Source organism: Anomaloglossus baeobatrachus, unplaced genomic scaffold (genome assembly GCF_048569485.1).
Source record: "Anomaloglossus baeobatrachus isolate aAnoBae1 unplaced genomic scaffold, aAnoBae1.hap1 Scaffold_2781, whole genome shotgun sequence".
Lineage (NCBI taxonomy): Eukaryota > Metazoa > Chordata > Amphibia > Anura > Aromobatidae > Anomaloglossus > Anomaloglossus baeobatrachus.
The window spans coordinates 46,958-69,790 of record NW_027442266.1 but is presented as its reverse complement, the minus strand read 5'-3'; the positions used below and the strand labels follow the sequence as shown (position 1 = coordinate 69,790).

Genomic DNA, 22,833 nt, shown 5'->3' with positions numbered 1-22,833 from the left:
GTCCAGAAATATTTGGACAGTGACACAATTTTCGCGAGTTGGGCTCTGCATGCCACCACATTGGATTTGAAATGAAACCTCTACAACAGAATTCAAGTGCAGATTGTAACGTTTAATTTGAAGGTTTGAACAAAAATATCTGATAGAAATTGTAGAAATTGTACACATTTCTTTACAAACACTCCACATTTTAGGAGGTCAAAAGTAATTGGACAAATAAACCAAACCCAAACAAAATATTTTTATTTTCAATATTTTGTTGCGAATCCTTTGGAGGCAATCACTGCCTTAAGTCTGGAACCCATGGACATCACCAAACGCTGGGTTTCCTCCTTCTTAATGCTTTGCCAGGCCTTTACAGCCGCAGCCTTCAGGTCTTGCTTGTTTGTGGGTCTTTCCGTCTTAAGTCTGGATTTGAGCAAGTGAAATGCATGCTCAATTGGGTTAAGATCTGGTGATTGACTTGGCCATTGCAGAATGTTCCACTTTTTTGCACTCATGAACTCCTGGGTAGCTTTGGCTGTATGCTTGGGGTCATTGTCCATCTGTACTATGAAGCGCCGTCCGATCAACTTTGCGGCATTTGGCTGAATCTGGGCTGAAAGTATATCCCGGTACACTTCAGAATTCATCCGGCTACTCTTGTCTGCTGTTATGTCATCAATAAACACAAGTGACCCAGTGCCATTGAAAGCCATGCATGCCCATGCCATCCCGTTGCCTCCACCATGTTTTACAGAGGATGTGGTGTGCCTTGGATCATGTGCCGTTCCCTTTCTTCTCCAAACTTTTTTCTTCCCATCATTCTGGTACAGGTTGATCTTTGTCTCATCTGTCCATAGAATACTTTTCCAGAACTGAGCTGGCTTCATGAGGTGTTTTTCAGCAAATTTAACTCTGGCCTGTCTATTTTTGGAATTGATGAATGGTTTGCATCTAGATGTGAACCCTTTGTATTTACTTTCATGGAGTCTTCTCTTTACTGTTGACTTAGAGACAGATACACCTACTTCACTGAGAGTGTTCTGGCCTTCAGTTGATGTTGTGAACGGGTTCTTCTTCACCAAAGAAAGTATGCGGCGATCATCCACCACTGTTGTCATCCGTGGACGCCCAGGCCTTTTTGAGTTCCCAAGCTCACCAGTCAATTCCTTTTTTCTCAGAATGTACCCGACTGTTGATTTTGCTACTCCAAGCATGTCTGCTATCTCTCTGATGGATTTTTTCTTTTTTTTCAGCCTCAGGATGTTCTGCTTCACCTCAATTGAGAGTTCCTTAGACCGCATGTTGTCTGGTCACAGCAACAGCTTCCAAATGCAAAACCACACACCTGTAATCAACCCCAGACCTTTTAACTACTTCATTGATTACAGGTTAACGAGGGAGACGCCTTCAGAGTTAATTGTAGCCCTTAGAGTCCCTTGTCCAATTACTTTTGGTCCCTTGAAAAAGAGGAGGCTATGCATTACAGAGCTATGATTCCTAAACCCTTTCTCCGATTTGGATGTGAAAACTCTCATATTGCAGCTGGGAGTGTGCACTTTCAGCCCATATTATATATATAATTGTATTTCTGAACATGTTTTTGTAAACAGCTAAAATAACAAAACTTGTGTCACTGTCCAAATATTTCTAGACCTAACTGTATATAAGCTGTTCATGGCTAATTACAGACCGTTGCTAAGAGACCAGATAAAGAATAGCACTGGCTGTCAGCCAGTTAGCGATTTATCATGTCAGGTGTTTTGGCTAGAAATTCTTCAAACTCACAAACACACATCTTAGGGATGAGGGGTCTATACATTCATACAAGCTAAAGGCCTGTATTTAATGAGTTCAAATAATCATTTTTAATAAACTCATTATTTTACAACTGGTCTGATGATATCATTATTCCCTTTTTGAGAGTTTAATGCCCTCTTTTCAGATCTGGATACGTTATAAGGAATATTTCCGCATCGGGTTTTTAACAGGCTGAAATCCTGAAGCACAATTTCACAGAATGTGTGTAAATTGTGTCCTTTACTTTCCGTAGGATAAAAATGAGAGGTCCTTCTAAGGTCAGTGTGTAAGAATAGATCGGTGACCAAATCACCTGAAAGTGCACTATTGGATGTCGCCCTACCCGCCATAATGGTATAGTGTCTCTGCAGAGTCAATTTTCTAATAAATGTCTGTAGATCGGTAAATAAATCAAATTATTTTTTATTAAAAGTGGGACAAAAAGAAAGGCCCTTATTAAGTAAAGAAATTTCAGCAGTAGTAGGTGTATAATCTGAAAGATGAAATATATTATTTGTCTTATTTAAGCATCCAGCAGATGAACTTTTTTCCATTTTTATCTTTGTTTTGGCTCCAGCTCTGGTCCCTCTGTAACGCTTTTTTTTTTTTACCGACTTGGGAGTTAGATAATTGGTTATCCCATTGTTCTGACTGGGGGTGGCCTTGGGTAAAAAAAGCACCAATGTTGCAGCATTAGTGGAATTATCAATAGTGATAAGTTTATTATGATCAGGTAGAGTAGAGGATGAACCAGGGATTGCAGTAAAATCCTCTGTATTATCATGAATGGTGAGATCAAGCAAATCAAATGAAGTATTGCTACATGTATTAGATACTAGAGGGTTAATATTTCTATCAGATGCCAGAGGCTTAAGGGGGCTTTACACGCACCGACATCGCTAGCGCTGTCGCTCGTGAAAGCACCCGCCCCTGTCGTTTTTGCGTCACGGGCAAATTTCTGCCCGTGGCGCACAATATCGCTAGGCCCCACACATAGTTACCTTCCTAGCGACGTTGCTGTGGGTGGCGAACAACCTCTTCGTTAAGGTGGAAGTTCGTGCGCCGTCATAGCGACGTCACACAGTGGCTGACCAATAGAAGTGGAGGGGCGGAGAACAGCCGCATTAACGACATGCCCACCTCATTGCCGGAGGACGCAGGTAAGCTGTTGTTTGTCGTTCCCGGGGTGTCACACGTAGCGATGTGTGCTGCCTCAGGAACAACGAACAACTTACGTCCATAACGACCAACGAGATTTTGGAAATGAACGATCAACGATAAGGTGAGTATTTTTGATCGTTAACACTCGCTCGGAGCTGTGACGCGCAACGACGCCGCTAACGACGCCAGATATGCGTCACGAATTCCGTGACCCCGACGACATATTGTTAGATATGTCGTTGCGTGTAACGGGGCCTTTAGATACAGAGTCAACTATTCCAATCTCCTTAAAGGAGCTGGAATTAGCTGCCATCAAAGAAACCACAGATCTCGCTTTCCTCAATTTATCGATTCGCGTCTGAATGATAGCCAAATCCTGTTCTGTATCAGTGTTCAATTTGTCTGTATTGGTATGAAAAACCTTATTACCATCCGAGGACAGAGTATTTGTCCCCATAAGCGTTGTATTAGTAGTGATAGGAGCAATAGAAGAAGAAATGTGTATTTTATTAACCTCAATAGAAGGAGGAAGATATGAGTGTTTCTCATGGACTGTAGGGGGGTAGTTAGTGGTCCGTACAGGAGGGATCGCTTGGTCAATGTTTTGTGAACTATTGTCTTTAACACTGACTAGTATTGGAGATGACACACTAGGATCCGTAGAATGCTACTGAACTAATGAAACCTAGTCTTCTTATATCTACTGTTGGTGAAACCCCTTGTGTGGTTAGAACCACTCATGGTGGAGCCTTTTCACACAGGCTTCTCCCCTGTGTGAATTTTGTGATGTCTAACAAGGTCTGATTTCTGAATAAAACATTTTCCACACTCTGAACATGAAAATGGCTTGTCCCCGGTGTGAAATTTTTGATGCTCAACAAGTTCTGATTTCCGAATAAAACATTTCCCACACTCTGAACATGAAAATGGCTTCTCCCCTGTGTGAGATCTTTGATGCCAAACAAGTTCTAATTTCTGAATAAAACATTTCCCACACTCTGAACATGAAAATGGCTTCTCCCCTGTGTGAATTTTCTGATGTCTAACAAGTTCTGATTTCCGAATAAAACATTTGCCACACTCTGAACATGAAAATGGCTTCTCCCCTGTGTGAGATCTTTGATGTCCAACAAGTTCTTTTTTCTGAATAAAACATTTCCCACACTCTGAACATGAAAATGGCTTCACCCGTGTGTGAATTTTCTGATGTGTAACAAGGTTTGATTTCTGACTAAAACATTTTTCACACTCTGAACATGAAAATGGCTTCTCCCCTGTGTGAATTTTCTGATGCCTAACAAAATCTGATTTCTGAATAAAACATTTCCCACACACTGAACATGAAAATGACTTCTCCCTGGAGTGAGATCTTTTATGCCCAACAAGTTTTGATTTCTGCATAAAACATTTCCCATATTCTGAATATGAATATGGCTTCTCCCCAGTGAGAGTTTTTTGATGATTGGAATTTTGGTCTTGTTTGAAAAGATCAGATGACAGAGCTTTCCGAAGAAGGACTGGAGGTAAATTTGGGACAACATCATGTTCTTCATATGTATTATGTGTGATATTGTCATTATCGGTTATAAATTCTGAAGATATTAGAGATCCATCTGAACTCCCAATACAGTCACGTGCTAAAAATAAACAGAATGTTATTATTTTTTAATCATATTATCTTAAAAGTTCATTTATTTTTTTAAACCATAACATCAGAAATTAAATTAGGAAAAAAATGTATTCTTAATCTGTTGGCCAATTTTGACATCTGTTACTTCTTCGTTAATTCAGATCTCCCATTCTTAGCACCAGTTCTCTGGAATGTGCTACAGTAAATAATCTGACTGATTGTCACAATGTGACTGCAGGATAATGAGGGACAGGGGGCTCCTATACTGTCCCTCACGCTAGAGGACCCTAAGCTATTCCTAACCTCTGGAATACCCCTGAAGATGGAGATGCTGGAGTCTCGTGCCTTACTATTCTGCTGATGAGATCTAATCTGTAATCCCCAGAGGAAGGAAAGGGCAGAAATATGATGGAAACAGAATAAGACAGACGGGAAACACATATTAAGACAGATGAAACACATCGCAAACTCACAGAAACAAACAGTGAAAGACTAAGGAGAAAAGAAACAGCAGGAAAGCAGCAATAAAAAGACAACAAGGGTTAACACCACAACAGCTCACAGTAATAATCCACAACAACCACCCGTAAGTCTGGATCACAACACCTGACCAGACCAGTATAGGTAAGCTATAGCTGGCATTAATGAAATAGTCCAGCCAGCATATACAGGAGGGGGAGCAAATGATACTTTCTACTCTACAGCATGTGATCAAAGACATTAACAAGCAGCCCCGCAGAGAATAACTCTTGTTAGCCTGCCTAAGTGTGTGTTTCGACGCCTGTGTCTCCCTGGGCTGCTCACAGACATCAGAGAAGTTAACATGCAATGTATAAGAAGCTATAATTTCCATAGATCCTGACACCGCCATGACAGTTGGCAAACCTGCAAAAATCTCCTTGCAACAGTGATCCACAACATAGACATTTTCAGAGATTTTTTTTCGAAAATAAAATAGTTACAGACAGATACCAGATATTTAACGGGGTTGTCCGGGACAACGATTGTGGCGATGTACACTGGAAAATTACGTCAGGGACTGGAGTGAGATTTTTGGCATAGGAATGTCCCAGTTTGGTATGAATTAGAGAAACCGTGGCATCACACCCTTGTTCTGGCTGAGCTTTGCTCATTTTGGCAAAGCTGATTGAAATTGGCGTGAACACACACACCAGCCTGTCTCCTCTTCACCTTCATACTCCTGCAATTAAGACCTTTGGTCACATGACGTGATGTCGAAAAGGTTTTTAAGCAGTCCTATAATCGGCATATAAACACTGGGGCACCTAGGAGAATGGGAGCCCTGTGAAATTGCCCACTTTGTTCTCCCTTTCCCCTAATGCCAGTCCTGCATGCCAGCCTGTCTTCTTTTCAGTTCTTTAGGGGTACTTTGCACACTGCGATATTGCTATCCGATGCTAGCGATGCCAAGCGCGATAGTACCCGCCCCCGTCGCACATGCGATATCTTGTGATAGCTGCCGTAGAGAACATTATTGCTACGGCAGCTTCACACGAACTTACCTGCCCTGCGACGTCGCTCTGGCCGGCGACCCGCCTCTTTCCTAAGGGGTCGGGTCGTGCGGCGTCACAGAGACGTCACACGGCAGGCGGCCAATACAAGCGGAGGGGCGGAGATGAGCGGGACGTAAACATCCCGCCCACCTCCTTCTTTCCGCATAGCCGGTGGAGGCAGGTAAGGAGATGTTCCTCGCTCCTGCGGCTTCACACACAGCGATGTGTGCTGCCGCAGGAACGAGAAACAACATCGTATCTCTTATTGGTGCGACATTATGAAAATGTCCGACGCTACACAGATCACCGATTTAAGACGCTTTTGCGATCGTTTATCGGCGCATCTAGGCTTTACACGTTGCGACGTTGTTACCGGCGCCGGATGTACGTCACTTTCGATTTGACCCCGACGATATCGCAGTAGCGATGTCGCAACATGCAAAGTACCCCTTAGACTCCTGCAATTAGTAGACCTTTCGTTACATCATGTCACATGAGTTTGAAGTCATCAGACGTCCCAGAATAACACTGATGGGGTTCCTAAGACAGTGGAGTTCCTGAAAAATTGCTCCCAAAGCTGGCCCTGACTGTAACTAGGGCTTATTTTTGGAGTTGGGCTTATTTTTCAAGTATTCTTCACAAATCCCATAAATTCATACTAGGGCTTATTTTTGGGGTAGGTCTTATTTTCAGGGAAATAGGGTATTCACGAACCCTCTGCAGGTCTTTGAGTTGCCTTCACAACAACATAGAGAAGGGACTAGAAACAAACAGCAGAACAATCAGAAGCAAAGAAAATACAGCTGAAAAAAAACAGAGCAAAGTCTAAAAATGTAAATACAAAATAAGTGCAGAAAGTACATGAGTAGATATCTCTTACAGGATAGAGTTGGAGGAAACACATCCTGAGGAACATCGGGATCTTCTTGGTTACAGTCCTGTGGGAGAAGAGGACGGGGACATCTCTCTGGTGTTATCCTCTTACTGGATAGAACTGGAGGAGACACATACAGGGACTGAATTCATTCCTTACATACAGATAATTATAGGCCGTGTGTATTTAGTCCTGTCTATTACCTGGTGATGTGAGGGGCTGGGGAACCTCCATCATGACGTCCTTGTACAGATCTTTGTGCCCTTCTAAATACTCCCACTCCTCCATGGAGAAATAGATGGTGACGTCCTGACACCTTATAGGAACCTGACACATACAATGATACCGTCACCCCCGATCCCTTCATAGCGTTACTATATAATGTCCCAGCATTCCCAGCAGTGTCACCTCTCCAGTCAGCAGCTCAATCATCTTGTAGGTGAGTTCTAGGATCTTCTGGTCATTGATGTCCTCATGTATCGGGGGGTGAGATGGAGGCCCCGTGATTGGACTCAGGGGTCTTCCCCATCCCTCAGACACAGGGGCCTGACAGCGCTCACTAGAGGTCTTCTTCACTACTGTGTAATCCTGGTTATGGAGAGACACAGTAATAAATCTCACTCCAGACATTTCCAGAGTCCTCACCTCTCCAGTTCTGTCCATCTGTTATTCCCATAGATAAGAATGATGTAATGTGACGTCATCAGAATCTCTCACCTCTCCAGTAAGCCGGAAGAGGATCTCTAGGGTGAGGTGTAATATCCTCTCCGCCATCTTGTCCCTGTCCATATCCATCCTTCACGGGGCAATGAGGAGAATTCTCTTATATAGATTAAAACCACTGAGAGGATCTGAAATTATAAGGACCTGAATGGGAAGGAGATGAGACCATATGTAAAATACTGCAGATAATAAGGGAGGTGAGATATCACTTGAGTAGGAAAAAAATATCTACATGAAATGTGCTATATAAGTAGTAAAACTGACTGATAAAAGTAGAACATTATTTTTATAGCAATATAAATACAATGAAAAGTGATGAATTATCCATATTGCACCTAGAATGATAATAATGAAAAAGTCGGCTCATCAAGGAAAAAACAAGTCCTCACTCAACTCCATCGACGCATAAAGAATAATGTTACCGATGTCAGAAAATGGCGACACAAACTGATTTTTTCTAGAAAAGTGATTTTTATTCACCACTAGAGATGAGTGAACCTGAAGTTCAGTGTCCGGTACAAACTCAGAGTGGATGCTTTACATATGCAAACCACTCTCGCGATTATCGCTGTGCTCGGGTACGCTCGGTGCTCATCTCGGTGCGAGCAGCTTGCAGTGTTTATCGGCTTGCACTGGGGGTAACAACAGCATGATCGGAAGTAGTGTGCACCCCCCCAAAAAAAAAATAAAAAATAGAAAATAAACTAACCAACTCTCCTATGGACGTGAACTGTTTATGGCTGCATGTGGGTGGAGATGCGAACTGCCCAATTAAAGGGGTGGTTCACCCATTTTTTTTATTTTCTGTATGAGTTCTACTTACCTTTCTAGGCGTCTTCTCCATTGGCTTCTGTTTCCAGTTCTGGCACTGAGCGGCGCTATCCTGCACGCTCAGTGCCTGTGACATGACCCCCTGGAGCTGTGGCCGCCGGCATCCTCTGACGTCCCGGCATTTCCGGGCTCTCAAACAAGACGGGTACGTCACAGGATGCCGGCGCCACTCAGATTGAGTGACAGGGCTGTGGGCGGTGACTACCGCACGTCACAGCTCAGCATCGAGGGGAGGATCCGGAGGACGTTTGTGTGGAGCCGGTGTGGAGCCCCGCTAACGCTGTGTCGGTGCATTACCTTCAGGGACTCCACGCAGCTGGATCCTGTCACCGGTAGGAAATCTTCTATTTGTCGTGACGCCACTCTCAGAATTGCGGTCAGTGGGGACCGCCACTGCAGATTAAGGGATGCCTGGGGCTGATGGTGGGTGCAGTCGGTTGTAATAGCCTCCTGAGAGTGAGGCAAGCCCCAGGGCCCTGTGTAGGTGTGTAGAACCACAAGGCGCAGAATAACTCCACACCAACAGAATGTCTTTCAGGGGTTTTACTCACGGAAGGTGGCAGAGTGAGTAACCCGGGCGTAGCTGGGATGAACCAGGCTGGAACCAGGTGTCCTTCAGGCTGACTGATGAGGGTGACTACCGACTCGCCTTCCTTAGCCCTTGGTGGTTTGGGGTAACCCCGACTTTTAGTCCCTATGGGGGTCACCCAGGGAAGTTGCTGAAGCCTCTCTCCCCTTCGTTTTGGCCCGTTTGCTTGTAGCCTGGACCAGGACACTCCGGCTGCTTGCCTCCTGTGAACTATGGGCCCTAACTGTGGCTACGTGGCTGCGGACTCTGTAGTGTTGTGGTGTGGGCTTTGAGGGCCCCACACCGGCAGGTTTAGCAAGGAAAGGTGGATCTATCCCCGCTCCGGGATCTGCCGCCCGTTTGGGCCTGGTTCTCCCTAGCAGTCTCCTTACTTCCCACTCCGTTGCTCTCTCTCTAGCTGAAGATGGATTTCGGGTAGCACTACTAGGTGACCGTTCTCCCCCGTCGGTAGCCACTGCGCGGACGCTGTCAGACTGCAACAGCCCCAGGGGTCTGCTCCTGCTCTCCCCTGAACTGCACACTGAACCGGCTCACTCGAGGGACCTGCACTGCTGCTCCTGTCAGAGCTCCTCTTCCATGCTCCTCACTCCTCTCCACTCTGCTTCAGACTGTTCTCCTCCTTCTCCCTCTTGTGCCTGCCTACGCCACCTAGCAACCAGACTCTCTTACCACACCCCTTGAGTGGAGATGGAGGCTTTTGGCCCCCTCCACTATTCCAGTGGAGGTGAAGGCTTTGCCCCCTCCTGGGATCCCCAGGGGTCCTCTCAAAGGTACATGTGTGAGACCTGATCACTATGCGCCTGTGTAGTCACACCTCGGTCAGCCTTCTGGATTACCTGTATTGTACTGTCCCCAGCATGGGTGCAGTACTCAGTGGTGCCTGACCAGGTCAGGGGCGCCACATTCCCCCTTAGTTATCACCAGCACGTCCTCGGGCTGCAAGACAACATTTTAAAATGCATAAAACATTAAAACATGGTAAAACATTTTAAAACCACCTGGTACCATACATCACCACCCTCCACCCACAAGTCCGTTAACCCACCCAAAACCCTCTCAGGAGGCAGGTCACCGGTTTCTTTTGGTAACCAGGTCTGGGCCATCCGTTTCCCCAGACCTTTCCTCCAATCTGCCTCTCCCGTTGGCCGCGCCTTCAGCCACTTCTGGCAGGATGTAGAGGCGGCTTTCATGGGCTGGTGGTTTCAGGGTATACCTGGCATGGTGGAGCCGCGCCTTCAGCCTCTTCTGGCAGGATGTAGAGGCGGCCTCCACAGTTGGTGCTGACCAGGTACCCTCTTTGTAGTGGAGAGCCAGGCCCCATAAACAGGCATGCTCTCTGGTTGCAGGTGAGCCAAGGCCCCATAAACGGACGTGCTCCCTGGTTGCAGACGAGCCAGGCCCCTAAACAGGCTGGCTCTGGTGGTGGTACCCTCTGGTGTAACTATTTACACTGCGAGAGTTTGTGGCTATAGCCAGTTCATAGCCTTAAGGTTTATTTCTCACATTAGTTTATGTGGGCACATTCTTGAACATTTAACGTTGCAAAACTTCAAACTTGTCAAACTGGTAACTTCTGTACTTCTTTCTTTACTTTATGTGGATTCCTCCTCACCAGGGCTTGGGCCTGTAGGGCTGCGGCACCTGTTGCTTCCTTGACCTCTTTCATCGTCCGTGGTGGTCTCATCAGTAGGTTCTTTATCTGTTCTTTCTCTATCTCTGTCTTTCCTTTCTTCTTCTGTGTCTGTTGCTTTTTCTTTAGGACATGGTGTCACATCGAGTGCATACCAGCCTCTTTCTCCTTGATGCATTGTAAATTGCACTGAATCTCCCATCCTTAGGTTCCTTCCAGGATGTCCTCTGGGCAAATGAGCTCTAACGTCTCTTCTGTTGACAAAAATGCCCTCCTTCATACCAGGTGCTACTATGAAGCCGTATCCTGATTTTAGGCTGAAATCTTCCACTACTCCTCGACAAAGGGGTCCTCTGACCTGGGCGTTGGACCTTCTCAGGAACCGTTTCTCCTTCAAGTCTCTGGCCGTTATTTCATCTTTCTTCTCTGGAGACTGTGGTGCAGGGGAAAACTGTGTTCTGCTACGGCGCCGTGTCTTGCGGGCTGGATTCTGCAGAGTACAGCTTACAAACTCCCAGGTGAGGCTTTTGGGCAGATCTTCTTCAGCAGACGGTATCGGGTCTTCTTCATCCCAGCGGGAATATGGCAGCATCTCTGGCTCTGGGCATGGATCCACTGCTGATGGCTCCGGGGTCAGCTCCTCAGCCTCCTGGCCTCCTCTCCCCCTTAGTTCTTCTGAGCACTCCTTTGGTGGCAGCGCTGGGGATGAGTGTTCATCAGCTGGCCCGGGCGGCGGACTTTTTGGTGTGGACATCTCCAGAGTCTTCTGAGGGGTATGCGGAGGGAGCAGATACCGGTCCACCATCTCCTTTGGGAACTGGGCCTCTAGGTCAGCCTTCAGCTTCTGGTAGTCGGGGTCCTCCCCCAGCGTAGACTGCCTAGCAGGGACCTCCTTGGACTGGGGAGCGGTGTCTGCTCTGGCCTTGCAGGCCGGGGTAAATGGTGATACAATCTTATCTTGGCGGGCCGCGCCTGGCATGGCGGCGGCCTGGTCTTGGCGGGCCGCGCCTGGCATGGCGGCGGCCTGGATCAGCGTCGCTGTTGCAGCTGGCGTCTTAGCGGGCATCGCTACTATGGCCGGTTCTTGGCGGGCCGGGCAGGGCATCGCTGCGGCGGCCTGGATCGGCGTCGCTGTCGCGGCCTGGATCGGCGTCGCAGCTGCGATGGGATCTGTGCAGGCTGGGCTGGGCGTCGCTGCAGCGATCTGGGCTTGGCGGGCCGCACCGGACGTGGCTGCGGCCTGGTTCAGCACCTCACTTGCGGCGCGGACGAGCGTTGCTGCTGCGGTGGGGTCTCGGCGGGCCGGGCCTAGCATGGCGGCGGCCTGGGTCAGCGTCACACCTGCGGCGTGGATGAGGGTCGCGGTGGCAGCCGGTTCTTTGCGGGCCGGGCAGGGCATCGCTGCGGCGGCCTGGGCTGGGCGGGCCGCACCTGGCGTGGCTGCGGCCTGGTTCGGCGTCGCCGCGCCGGGCGCCTCTTCAGGGACTGCGGGCGTGGCAGCAGGGGTCGGGGCACTCGTGCTGGCAGGGGCAACACTGGACTCACCCATCGGTAGCAGCATCGGGGTCTGAGTCGTCGCCGCTCGGTCTGGCACTCGTCGCGTGGCCCTCTCCTCGTAGGCCTGAACCGCCGCGGTCATCCCCAGGAACTCCATACGTCCGTCTCTGATCTGCCTTCCGATCCTGGCTTCCAGTTGATCGCAGAACTCGGCAAGCTCCCGACACCACCAGGCAGCGGAGCCTGGCTCTGGGTCTCTGTGTTCAGACTCCATTTCCTTCCACAGCAGGCTTCTGGCTCCCTTTCTGTCCCGACGTCTCTGAACGCCTCCGCTCTCATCACTTGCGAGGTCAGGACTCTGCAGGGGATCTCTGGGTAGCCACACCTCTTCGTGGGCGGTAACTTCTCCCAGCGCGGGCTGCTGTTGTTTTTCAGCGCGCTTTTCATGGTGGCAATATGGCGGCGCTTCCAATTTTTCAAGCGGACCGCCCAGGCACATGGTCACCTGTCTGAACAGGTCTAGTCCTTATCCTGTTCGTGACGCCAGATGTGGAGCCCCGCTAATGCTGTGTCGGTGCATTACCTTCAGGGACTCCACGCAGCTGGATCCTGTCACCGGTAGGAAATCTTCTATTTGTCGTGACGCCACTCTCAGAATTGCGGTCAGTGGGGACCGCCACTGCAGATTAAGGGATGCCTGGGGCTGATGGTGGGTGCAGTCGGTTGTAATAGCCTCCTGAGAGTGAGGCAAGCCCCAGGGCCCTGTGTAGGTGTGTAGAACCACAAGGCGCAGAATAACTCCACACCAACAGAATGTCTTTCAGGAGTTTTACTCACGGAAGGTGGCAGAGTGAGTAACCCGGGCGTAGCTGGGATGAACCAGGCTGGAACCAGGTGTCCTTCAGGCTGACTGATGAGGGTGACTACCGACTCGCCTTCCTTAGCCCTTGGTGGTTTGGGGTAACCCCGACTTTTAGTCCCTATGGGGGTCACCCAGGGAAGTTGCTGAAGCCTCTCTCCCCTTCGTTTTGGCCCGTTTGCTTGTAGCCTGGACCAGGACACTCCGGCTGCTTGCCTCCTGTGAACTATGGGCCCTAACTGTGGCTACGTGGCTGCGGACTCTGTAGTGTTGTGGTGTGGGCTTTGAGGGCCCCACACTGGCAGGTTTAGCAAGGAAAGGTGGATCTATCCCCGCTCCAGGATCTGCCGCCCGTTTGGGCCTGGTTCTCCCTAGCAGTCTCCTTACTTCCCACTCCGTTGCTCTCTCTCTAGCTGAAGATGGATTTCGGGTAGCACTACTAGGTGACCGTTCTCCCCCGTCGGTAGCCACTGCGCGGACGCTGTCAGACTGCAACAGCCCCAGGGGTCTGCTCCTGCTCTCCCCTGAACTGCACACTGAACCGGCTCACTCGAGGGACCTGCACTGCTGCTCCTGTCAGAGCTCCTCTTCCATGCTCCTCACTCCTCTCCACTCTGCTTCAGACTGTTCTCCTCCTTCTCCCTCTTGTGCCTGCCTACGCCACCTAGCAACCAGACTCTCTTACCACACCCCTTGAGTGGAGATGGAGGCTTTTGGCCCCCTCCACTATTCCAGTGGAGGTGAAGGCTTTGCCCCCTCCTGGGATCCCCAGGGGTCCTCTCAAAGGTACATGTGTGAGACCTGATCACTATGCGCCTGTGTAGTCACACCTCGGTCAGCCTTCTGGATTACCTGTATTGTACTGTCCCCAGCATGGGTGCAGTACTCAGTGGTGCCTGACCAGGTCAGGGGCGCCACACCGGCGTCCTGCAGATGGTGAGGGGGGGGTTTCTTCAGCTGAATCCCCCCCTGCACGTAAGTATGTGATCACACTGTCCACCCGCCCGCTCTGCTGCGATGTCAGGAGAGCGGCCGGTGTCGGGCAGTGTGATCGTGTGCTCCTCCCAGCAGCAAGACACTGACAGGCATGTCACCGCTGTGCTCTGCCATCTGTCCTGCTGCATGGGACCAACTGTCTGCACTCTGTCACCTGCACCACAAGTCACAGAGTGGAGACAGTTGGTGACAGAGCACCTCTGCCCCCCCCCTGTTCTTTCCCCACTCTCTTCTCTCCCCCCACTCTTCTCCCCCTCCCCTCTTCCCCCTCTTCTCTGCTCCCCTCTTATCCCTCTCTCCTCTCCCCTCTCTTTTCCCTCGCTCTCTTCCCCCCCTCGCTCTCTTTCCCCCCCCGCTCGCTCTCTTTCCCCCCCGCTCGCTTTCTTTCCCCCCCGCTCGCTCTCTTTTCCTCCCCCCTCGCTCTCTTTTCCTCCCCCTCGCTTTCTTTTCCTCCCCCTCGCTCTCTTTTCCTCCCCCCTCGCTCTCTTTTCCTCCCCCCTCGCTCTCTTTTCCTCCCCCCTCGCTCTCTTTTCCTCCCCCCTCGCTCTCTTTTCCTCCCCCCTCGCTCTCTTTTCCTCCCCCCTCGCTCTCTTCTCCCCCCCCTCGCTCTCTTCTCCCCCCCCCTCGCTCTGTTCCCCCCCCCTCGCTCTCTCTCTTTTCCCTCGCTCTCTCCTGGCATGGTCAGTACAGAAATCTCTCCATCGTGGAGGGGTGAGAGGGAGTAATAAACATGGAGTCCCTTTCGTGTCTGTGTATTTATTTCTAATAAAGTATTTTTCTCTGTGTGGTCTTTTTTTTTTAAACCCTTTATTGGAGATTCTTAATGGCCAGGTCAACCTTGGCCTGACATTAAGAATCTCGGGCTTTATACCAGCGGGTAAAACATAGCTGGTATTAACCCCTTATTACCCAGCGTGCCACCTGCCACCAGGGCCACTGGAAGAGTTGGATACAGCGCCAGAAGATGGCGCTTCTATGAAAGCGCCATTTTCTGGGGCGGCTGTGGACTGCAATTCGCAGCGGGGGGGCCAGAAAGTTTGGGCACCCTTCACTGCGGATTCCAATCCCCAGCTGCCTAGTTGTACCTGGCTGGACTCAAAAATTCGGCGAAGCCCATGTCATTTTTTTTTTTAATTATTTCATGAAATTCATGAAATAAAAAAAAAAAAAAAAGGGCTTCTCTATATTTTTGGTTCCCAGCCGGGTACAACTAGGCAGCTGGGGTTGGGGGCAGCCCGTAGCTGCCTGCTGTACCTGGCTAGCATACAAAAATATGGCGAAGCCCACGTCATTTTCTTAAAAACGTTTTCAGGGAAAAACCTTTATAAAAAAAAAAATGCTTCCCTGCATTTCTATTGCCAGTGAAAGTAACACCAAGCAGCGGGGGCTAGCAGCCAGTAGCTGCTTTGGTTACCCTTAGCAACAGAAAATGCAGCGGGAGCCCACAAACAATGTGATTTTTTTGTTTTTTTATTTTTAATGAATTTTTTTTAAAAAAAATCGGCATGGGCTTCGCCCATCGAGCACCAGAGCATTTTACTGCTCAATTCATCCCAAGTAATCAGATGACTCCAGTGTCGGCCGATTACTTGTTCTGTGTCCCCCTGCATCCATCGCAGCGTGTATGGGCTGTGAGGTCAGCGGAGTGGAGACAGTGACATGCTCTGCTCTGACACATAGTGTGCTGCATGTCACTATCTTTCTCCACTCTGGCACTTGTTGTGCAGGTGACCGGATGCTACATGTCACTAACTGTCTTCACTATGGGACTTGTTGTGCAGGTGAGAGTGTATACAGTTGGTACTATGCAGCAGAAATCACAGAGTGGGGCAGTTAGTGACATGTATCATCCGGTCACCTGCACAACAAGTCCCAGAGTGGATACAGTGACATGCAGCACACTATGTGTCAGAGCAGAGCATGTCACCAACTTGCTCTGCTCTGTCACCTGCGGTGCTGCATGTCACGTTTTTGCCGCGATTTGGTGCCTTTTTTGCTGCGTTTTTGCTCACTGCGTTTTTAATCAGTGCACAATGCCATTAAAGATTGTTGATGAAAAAAATAAAAAAAGGTCTGATGTCATTTCCTTATTCAAAATGTTCATTGTATGCAGGAGAGCAGACAGCAGCTGCAGAACTACAAGGCTCAGCATCCTCCATTCACTAGTGTATGCAGGAGAGCAGACAGAAGCTGCAGAAGTACAAGGCTCAGCATCCTCCATCCAGGACTGTATGCAGTTTTTTACCCAAAAAGAAAAAAAAAATGACGTGGGCTTCGCCATATTTTTGTATGCTAGCCGGGTACAGTAGGCAGGTACGGGCTGCCCCCAACACCCAGCTGCCTAGTTGTACCCGGCTGGGAACCAAAAATATAGAGAAGCCCTTTTTTTTTTTTAATTATTTCATGAATTTCATGAAATAATTTAAAAAAAAAATGACATGAGCTTCGCCTAATTTTGGTGTCCAGCCGGGTACAACTAGGCAGCTGGGGATTGGAATCCACATTGAAGGGTGCCCAAGCTTTCTGGGCACCCCCACTGCGAATTGCAGTCCGCAGCCACCCCAGAAAATGGCGCTTTCATAGAAGCGCCATCTTCTGGCGCTGTATCCAACTCTTCCAGCTGCCCTGATGCCGGGTGGCTAGCCGGGTAATAATGGAGTTAGGGCTAGCTGTATATTATCAGCTAGCCCTAAGCCCGAAATTCATGGTGTCACGCCAATATTAGACATAGCCACCATGAATTTCTAGTAATGATAAAAAAAAAAAAAAAACACAACACACAGAAAAATATTTTTATTAGAAATAAAACACAACACAATTAGTGACTCCATCTTTATTGAAATAAACCCCCCTCCGCAGTAATCCTGGGTTAGGGTCCCGCGCCGTCCAATCCGGATCCAATATCATCTGATCGGTTTGCTGGAAGGCAAAGCGATCAGATGATGTGTCAGGTTAAACTACGTGAATCACATCATACATCAGCTGATTGTATAAAAGCCGATTATACAATCAGCTGATGCATCAGTGCAAAAAAAAAAAAAAAAAAAAAAAATACTCACGTCTGTGCTGATTACCGGCAGCTCCTGGAGCGGAGTCTGATCCTGGCCCATCACTACAGGAGCTGCCGGCTATCAGCTGATGAAGTCCCCTGACGGCAGAATCAGCTGATAGCCGGCCGGGCGCGAAAAAGCCGGCGAGACTACGATCAGCTGATGCGTCAGGTGACTGCATCAGGTGATCCACGGCCAGGTCCTGCAAGCTTCGTGCATGCACCGGGGAGACTGCACACAGCCGAAGCGGCGGGACCGAGACAGGGGCTGGAAGCAGGCATGGCACCGGGACCCTGCAGACAGGTGAGTATGACATACACACACATACACACTCACACACACACACTGTATATATGCACACACACTGTATATACGCGCACACATACACACACACTGTATATACGCGCACATACACTTTCTTCCCCTGGCTGTGTAGAGCTGCTGCTGTATCTGTGATTTCTCTGAGTGCACATCCACTGGGAAGAGGCAGGGAGGAGGGTTTGGTCGGAGAGCAGAGTGGGTGTATTAGACACAATGGGTGTGTTAGATAAGCCAGACACCGCCCTAGAGCCACAAAGAATTCTGGGACTTGTAGGAACTGAACACAGGAAGTCAGAGGAGAGATTAACCCCATCAGAGCTGGAGCCAGCAATGAGCATGTGCTGCTAGTGCACAATGAAAGGTAATTTTGCTGAAAAAACATAATAGATGTGTTGAGGGGCACATATTAGCAAGATTTATCAGAAAAAAAAAAAAACAGTTTTGGTAACTGGACAACTTCTTAAATGACTTCAAATGAAGTTTAAGTCAAGTTCAGGTCCTAGTTTCACCAAACACATTTAGCAATGTGTAATAAAAACAGACTTCAAGCAACAGTCTCCTTATTAAGCTATGGTGGATAAAGGTTTAGCTGCCTGTCAAGCTTCACACGCCTCAGGGCCCATGTAGGGAGGACAGAACAAGGGCTTTATACTCAAAAAAGCCCCAAAAATCCTACTAGGGCTTATTTTCAGGATTTCATGGAAACAGTGTCGAAAAAACTGATGGTGCCTTCTCCCTCATACACAGAGGTTATGTCATCACTGCTGAGTCATTATATCAGCCCCAGTTATAAGGGAAGTAAGATGAAAATAACAAATATTTAAATACAGAACTAACCCCCTCCCCCCGAATGTGTGAACTATAGGAATATACCACTGTCAATCCAAATCTTATTAGCTCCAATCAGGTAAAGAAAACAGCCACATATACAAAATAATAAGTGTTACAAAATAGCTAAGAAATATTTACATGTGGTCATAAACATATAATAAACATATAATATGACAGTGTCCGGCTTTCAGTCATAGGGATGGCCCCGATGAGGTTTTAGTTATTGCTCAGTATACAGTGATCAGTGGTTGTATACGTGCTCTCGGTACTAACTGACAGCAGGTTCTAATGCTGAGCGGCTGTCAGTCACTGTAGGGGGCTGCAGGGTATATACTGTATTTTTCATTTTTTTAATATGCACCGGATTATAAGACGCACCCCAAATTTAGAGAAAAAAAATAAGAAAAAAAACATGGGGTCCGTTTTATAACCCGGTGGTGTTTTACCGGAGGGGTGTGGCAGCGGTGGTCACAGGAGGCAAGGGCAGTGCTGGAGTAGGCGATGCTGCGGGTGGTGCAGAGGAGGACCCAGATACTCACTGCGGGCTGTGGCACTACTCTATCCTGGTACTGTGGGTTCTGCTCTTCCTGGGGCATCGGGCTCTGCTCTTCTCTGCACTGGGGCTTCAAAGAAATGGCGGCACCTGCGCTAATGACAGCTTGAGCTGAGATCTCCATCTGTGCATGCGGCGACTCTGGGCACCAATAGCACTATTAGTTGAAGTACTCCCCGTCCTTGGCTGCCCAGATGCCTGCCATTGCCTGCTACAAGGATGGCGGTCGTACAGATACACGCCGCAAGCCACAAAGATGCCAACCACCGGCCACACAGATGCTATATTCAGATTTTAAGAAACACCCCTAATTTTTCTCCCAAAGTTTTGAGAGGAAAAGTGTGTCTTATAATCCGAAAAATACGGTATATGGTAATAAACAGACATTTCCCTTATTTTCTCACCAGTATCGCTCAATATCAGCAATAAAAACTCGATGCTGAAGTTGGTTTCTTATTGGTCCAGTTTCTTATTCAGGGCTGAAGTCGGTTTCTTATTTGGATTTTTTTTTCCGTTTTTTTTTTACAGGTTTAACAACAAATGTAAAACAATCACAATACAGTGTGGAGTCATTAACCCTTTCCGTAACGCCCTTCGATGCCACGTTTTACCATTTTTGTTGGTGCTTTTCAGTGTATTCACATCTTAGCTCCACACTGCAGTGTATTATATTGGTTTTATTTTTGTTGCTAAAAACCTGTAAACCCCCCCCCCCCAAAAAAAATAATATATATATATCCCACCTATCTAGATTTTGGCGATTGGTGACTGTTCACATTCAGTCATCAGGCTTTGTCCACAGACTGTTTACTTCATGCAGCATTTGCTTGGACCTGTCCCGCCCACAGCCATGACTCAGTCATGAGTACGGGATTGAAATAGACCAGGTGAGTGCTGCTAAGAGCAGTTCTGCTATTTCATATGTGAGGCCGTTTGGCACATTTTATAAAAATATTTTAGCGTAGGACTGCCCCAATAGAGATTTGCCGTGACGTGGCGGGGTAGCTCAAGAAATTGCAATTTTTTGCCAAAAATCTCAAATTTATAATAAGTACAGTTGGAATTTTCTAGTGCTGTAGTGCACATTTAGTGCTAGCTTTTTGTTTTTTCACCATGTCGCATTTGCAGGGCCCCTAAGGTACCTAAACAGCAGAAACCTCCCACAAGTGACCCCACTTTGGAAACTAGACCCCTCAAGGATTTTAATCAGGAGTATAGTAAGCATTTTGAATCCACAGGTAGTTCATAAAAATGTCGCTGAAGCAGCAAATTTCTCACTTTTAGACTATGTGCCCATGATCCTGCGCCACTGTGTCTAGGACGCAGTGCCAGCCCTCCTGTAGAGATATGAATGTTGTCCACAGGAGAACGCAGCTGCCCATGCCCACAATCAGGGTTCAGTGCGCTGCGGTCCTTAGCTATATTGTCACTGCAGAGAACACTCTTATCTCCACAGCAAACAATTAACATGCTGAGGCTCAGGAAACCACGCCACAAGTCAGTTTATGCTACAGAGAGAAGAAGCACAGTGGGCAGGAGATTTCCAAAAATCCTTCCACTGCACTTGTGCTACACAATGCAGCGTTCTGGACGCAGTCCAAACACTCTGCATCCAAAACGCTGCAAACACTGATCATGGACACATAGCCTAAAAAGCTAGTATGAATGGATGGATGGATGGGTAGATAGATAGATAGAGGTAAAACACATATATAAGTGTCCCACCCCCCTGTATATTCTAAGCTGACACCGTTTAGTTAGTGACTTTCATGTGGCACTAAAGGGAGTTTAGTAGAGATGAGCAAGCCTCTGAAGGCTCGAGTTTGGTTGGTTCGTCGAACGGAGGCTCCGTTCGAGTTCGGTTCGGCGAACCGTTCGACGAACCTCTGGAGCCCCATTGAAACCAATGGCAGACAAACACATAAAAACACATTATACATGTACACATACAGTTAATAAACATTGCCATAATACTTACAGGTCCCCGCGACGCATCCTGCACTCTGTATCCCGCCGCTTTTCCTTCCGATAATCGCTGCATCCTCCCGGTAACCAGCACTGATGATAGGACCTATCGTGATGTCAAAATAGCATGTGACCAGTCACGTGTCTATTATCTCATTGGCTACAGACTGGTCACATGGCTATGACGTCATGCTAGGTCCTGTCAGTGCATCTCTCCGGTACGCGGTGCTCGTTTGAGCATGTCCGTGTACCGGCGAAATGCTCTGGCACATGGTCGACTCCCCGTTCCTGCATGTGGGCGCTCTTTACAGAGTCAGCCACATGCAGGGACTAGCTGTCACAGCCGGAAAATAGCGGCATCGGGAATCACGTGATCGGAGCACCGTTGCTATGGTAACCCGTCTGTCAGCGGTGATGTCACCGCTTACAGCCAGCAGCCTCTGCTCACTCACAAAGTGAATAGACTGCACGGGGAGCAGCAGCGTCTTCCTCCCATGCAGTGCTGCTGATGGAGCAGAGCTGCATGGGTTGAAGGAGAAAGAAGACAGAAGACCATGGATCATGGAGGGCTGACAGGGACTAATAAACATGGAGTCTCTAAGTGTGTCTGTGTATTTATTTCTATTAAAGTACTTTTTCTCTGTGTGGTGTCTTTTTTTTTTTAACCCTTTATTGGAGATTCTTAATGGCCGGGTCAAACGTGCCTGACATTAAGAATCTCTGGCTTAATACTAGCTTGTAAAACAAAGCTAGTATTAACTCATTATTACCCAGCAAGCCACCCGTCACCAGGGCAGCTGGAATTAGATACAGCGCCAGATGATGGCGCTTCTATGAAAGCGCCATTTTCTGGGGCGGCTGCGGACTTCAATTCGCAGCAGAGGGGCCCAGAAAGCTCAGGCTAACCTGTGCTGTGGATTCCAATCCCCAGCTGCCTAGCTGTACCTGGCTGGACAAAAAAATGGGGCGAAGCCCACGTCGTTTTTTTTTTATTATTTCATGAAATAATTCAAAAAAGGGCTTCCCTATATTTTTAGTTCCCAGCCGGGTACAAATAGGCAGCTGGGGGTTAGGGGCAGCCGTACCTGCCTGCTGTACCTGGCTACCATACAAAAATATTTTTTTTGTAGTTTTTTGGCAAAAAAAATAAAAAATGCTTCCCTGGATTTTCCATTGCCAGTGAAGGTAACACCAAGCAGTGGGGGTTAGCAGCTAGTAGCTGCTTGGATTACTTTTAGCTAGCAATACAAAAAATGCAGCGGTAGCCCATATATTTTTTTTTTTAATTATTTATTTAAATAACTAAAAAAAAAAAAGAGCTTCCCTGTATTTTGATTGCCTGACATCACAGTGCTGTAAAAATAAATCATTAAAAAAAATGACGTAGCGCTCGACGGTATTTCTGATTCTCAGCGCAGATAAAGCAGACAGATATGGGTTGCCACCCCCATCTTCCTGGTGTTACCTTGGCTGGCAATCAAAATACAGGGAAGCCCATTAATTTTTTTTATATAAAAAAATAGTTAAAAAAAAAAGGACGTGGGGTCGCCCCATTTTTGATAGCCAGCTAGGGTAAAGAAGACGGCTGTAGCCTGAAAAACACAGCTGGCAGCTTTACCGTGGTTGGGATCCAATGTGGAGGTCACCCCAGGCTCTTTTTTTATAATTATTTTATAAATAATAATAATTACAAAAAAAAAGTAGGGTCCCCCCATATTGGATCACCAGCCAAGGTAAAGCGGACAGCTGTGGTCTGGTATTCTCAGGGTGGGAAGGTCCATAGTTATTGGTCCTTCACAGCCTAAAAATAGCAGGCCGCAGGCGCCCCAGAATTGGCGCATCCACTAGATGTATTTGAAGAAACACTCCCCAAAACACTCCCTCTTTCACCAATTTATTGTAAGGAAAAAAAAATAAAGGGGTCCCACGACGACTCTGGACCGTCTAGAATATGGGGAGACACGCTCAGGGAACGTATCCCCCATTTTCTAGGAGTGCAGACCCTCCATGTGAGGAGCGTGGTTGCA

The 22,833-nt window shown here is 47.9% G+C and overlaps 1 protein-coding gene across 2 annotated transcripts in view; it reads right to left on the bottom strand.

Moving 5' to 3' along the window:
• Positions 1-1,552: 1,552 nt before the first annotated feature.
• The window catches only part of LOC142265843 (uncharacterized), a 58,127-nt gene continuing 36,846 nt past the window's right edge, over positions 1,553-22,833 (bottom strand). For both annotated transcript variants that reach the window (XM_075332286.1, XM_075332287.1), the window contains 5 exons: positions 7,679-7,828; positions 7,370-7,549; positions 7,165-7,288; positions 6,968-7,081; positions 1,553-4,580 (listed from right to left, as the gene is read on the bottom strand). In XM_075332286.1, coding sequence (XP_075188401.1) covers positions 3,697-4,580; positions 6,968-7,081; positions 7,165-7,288; positions 7,370-7,549; positions 7,679-7,756 — 1,380 coding nt within the window. In that variant the 5' untranslated portion in view covers positions 7,757-7,828 and the 3' untranslated portion in view covers positions 1,553-3,696. The remainder of the gene's footprint in view (positions 4,581-6,967; positions 7,082-7,164; positions 7,289-7,369; positions 7,550-7,678; positions 7,829-22,833) is intronic.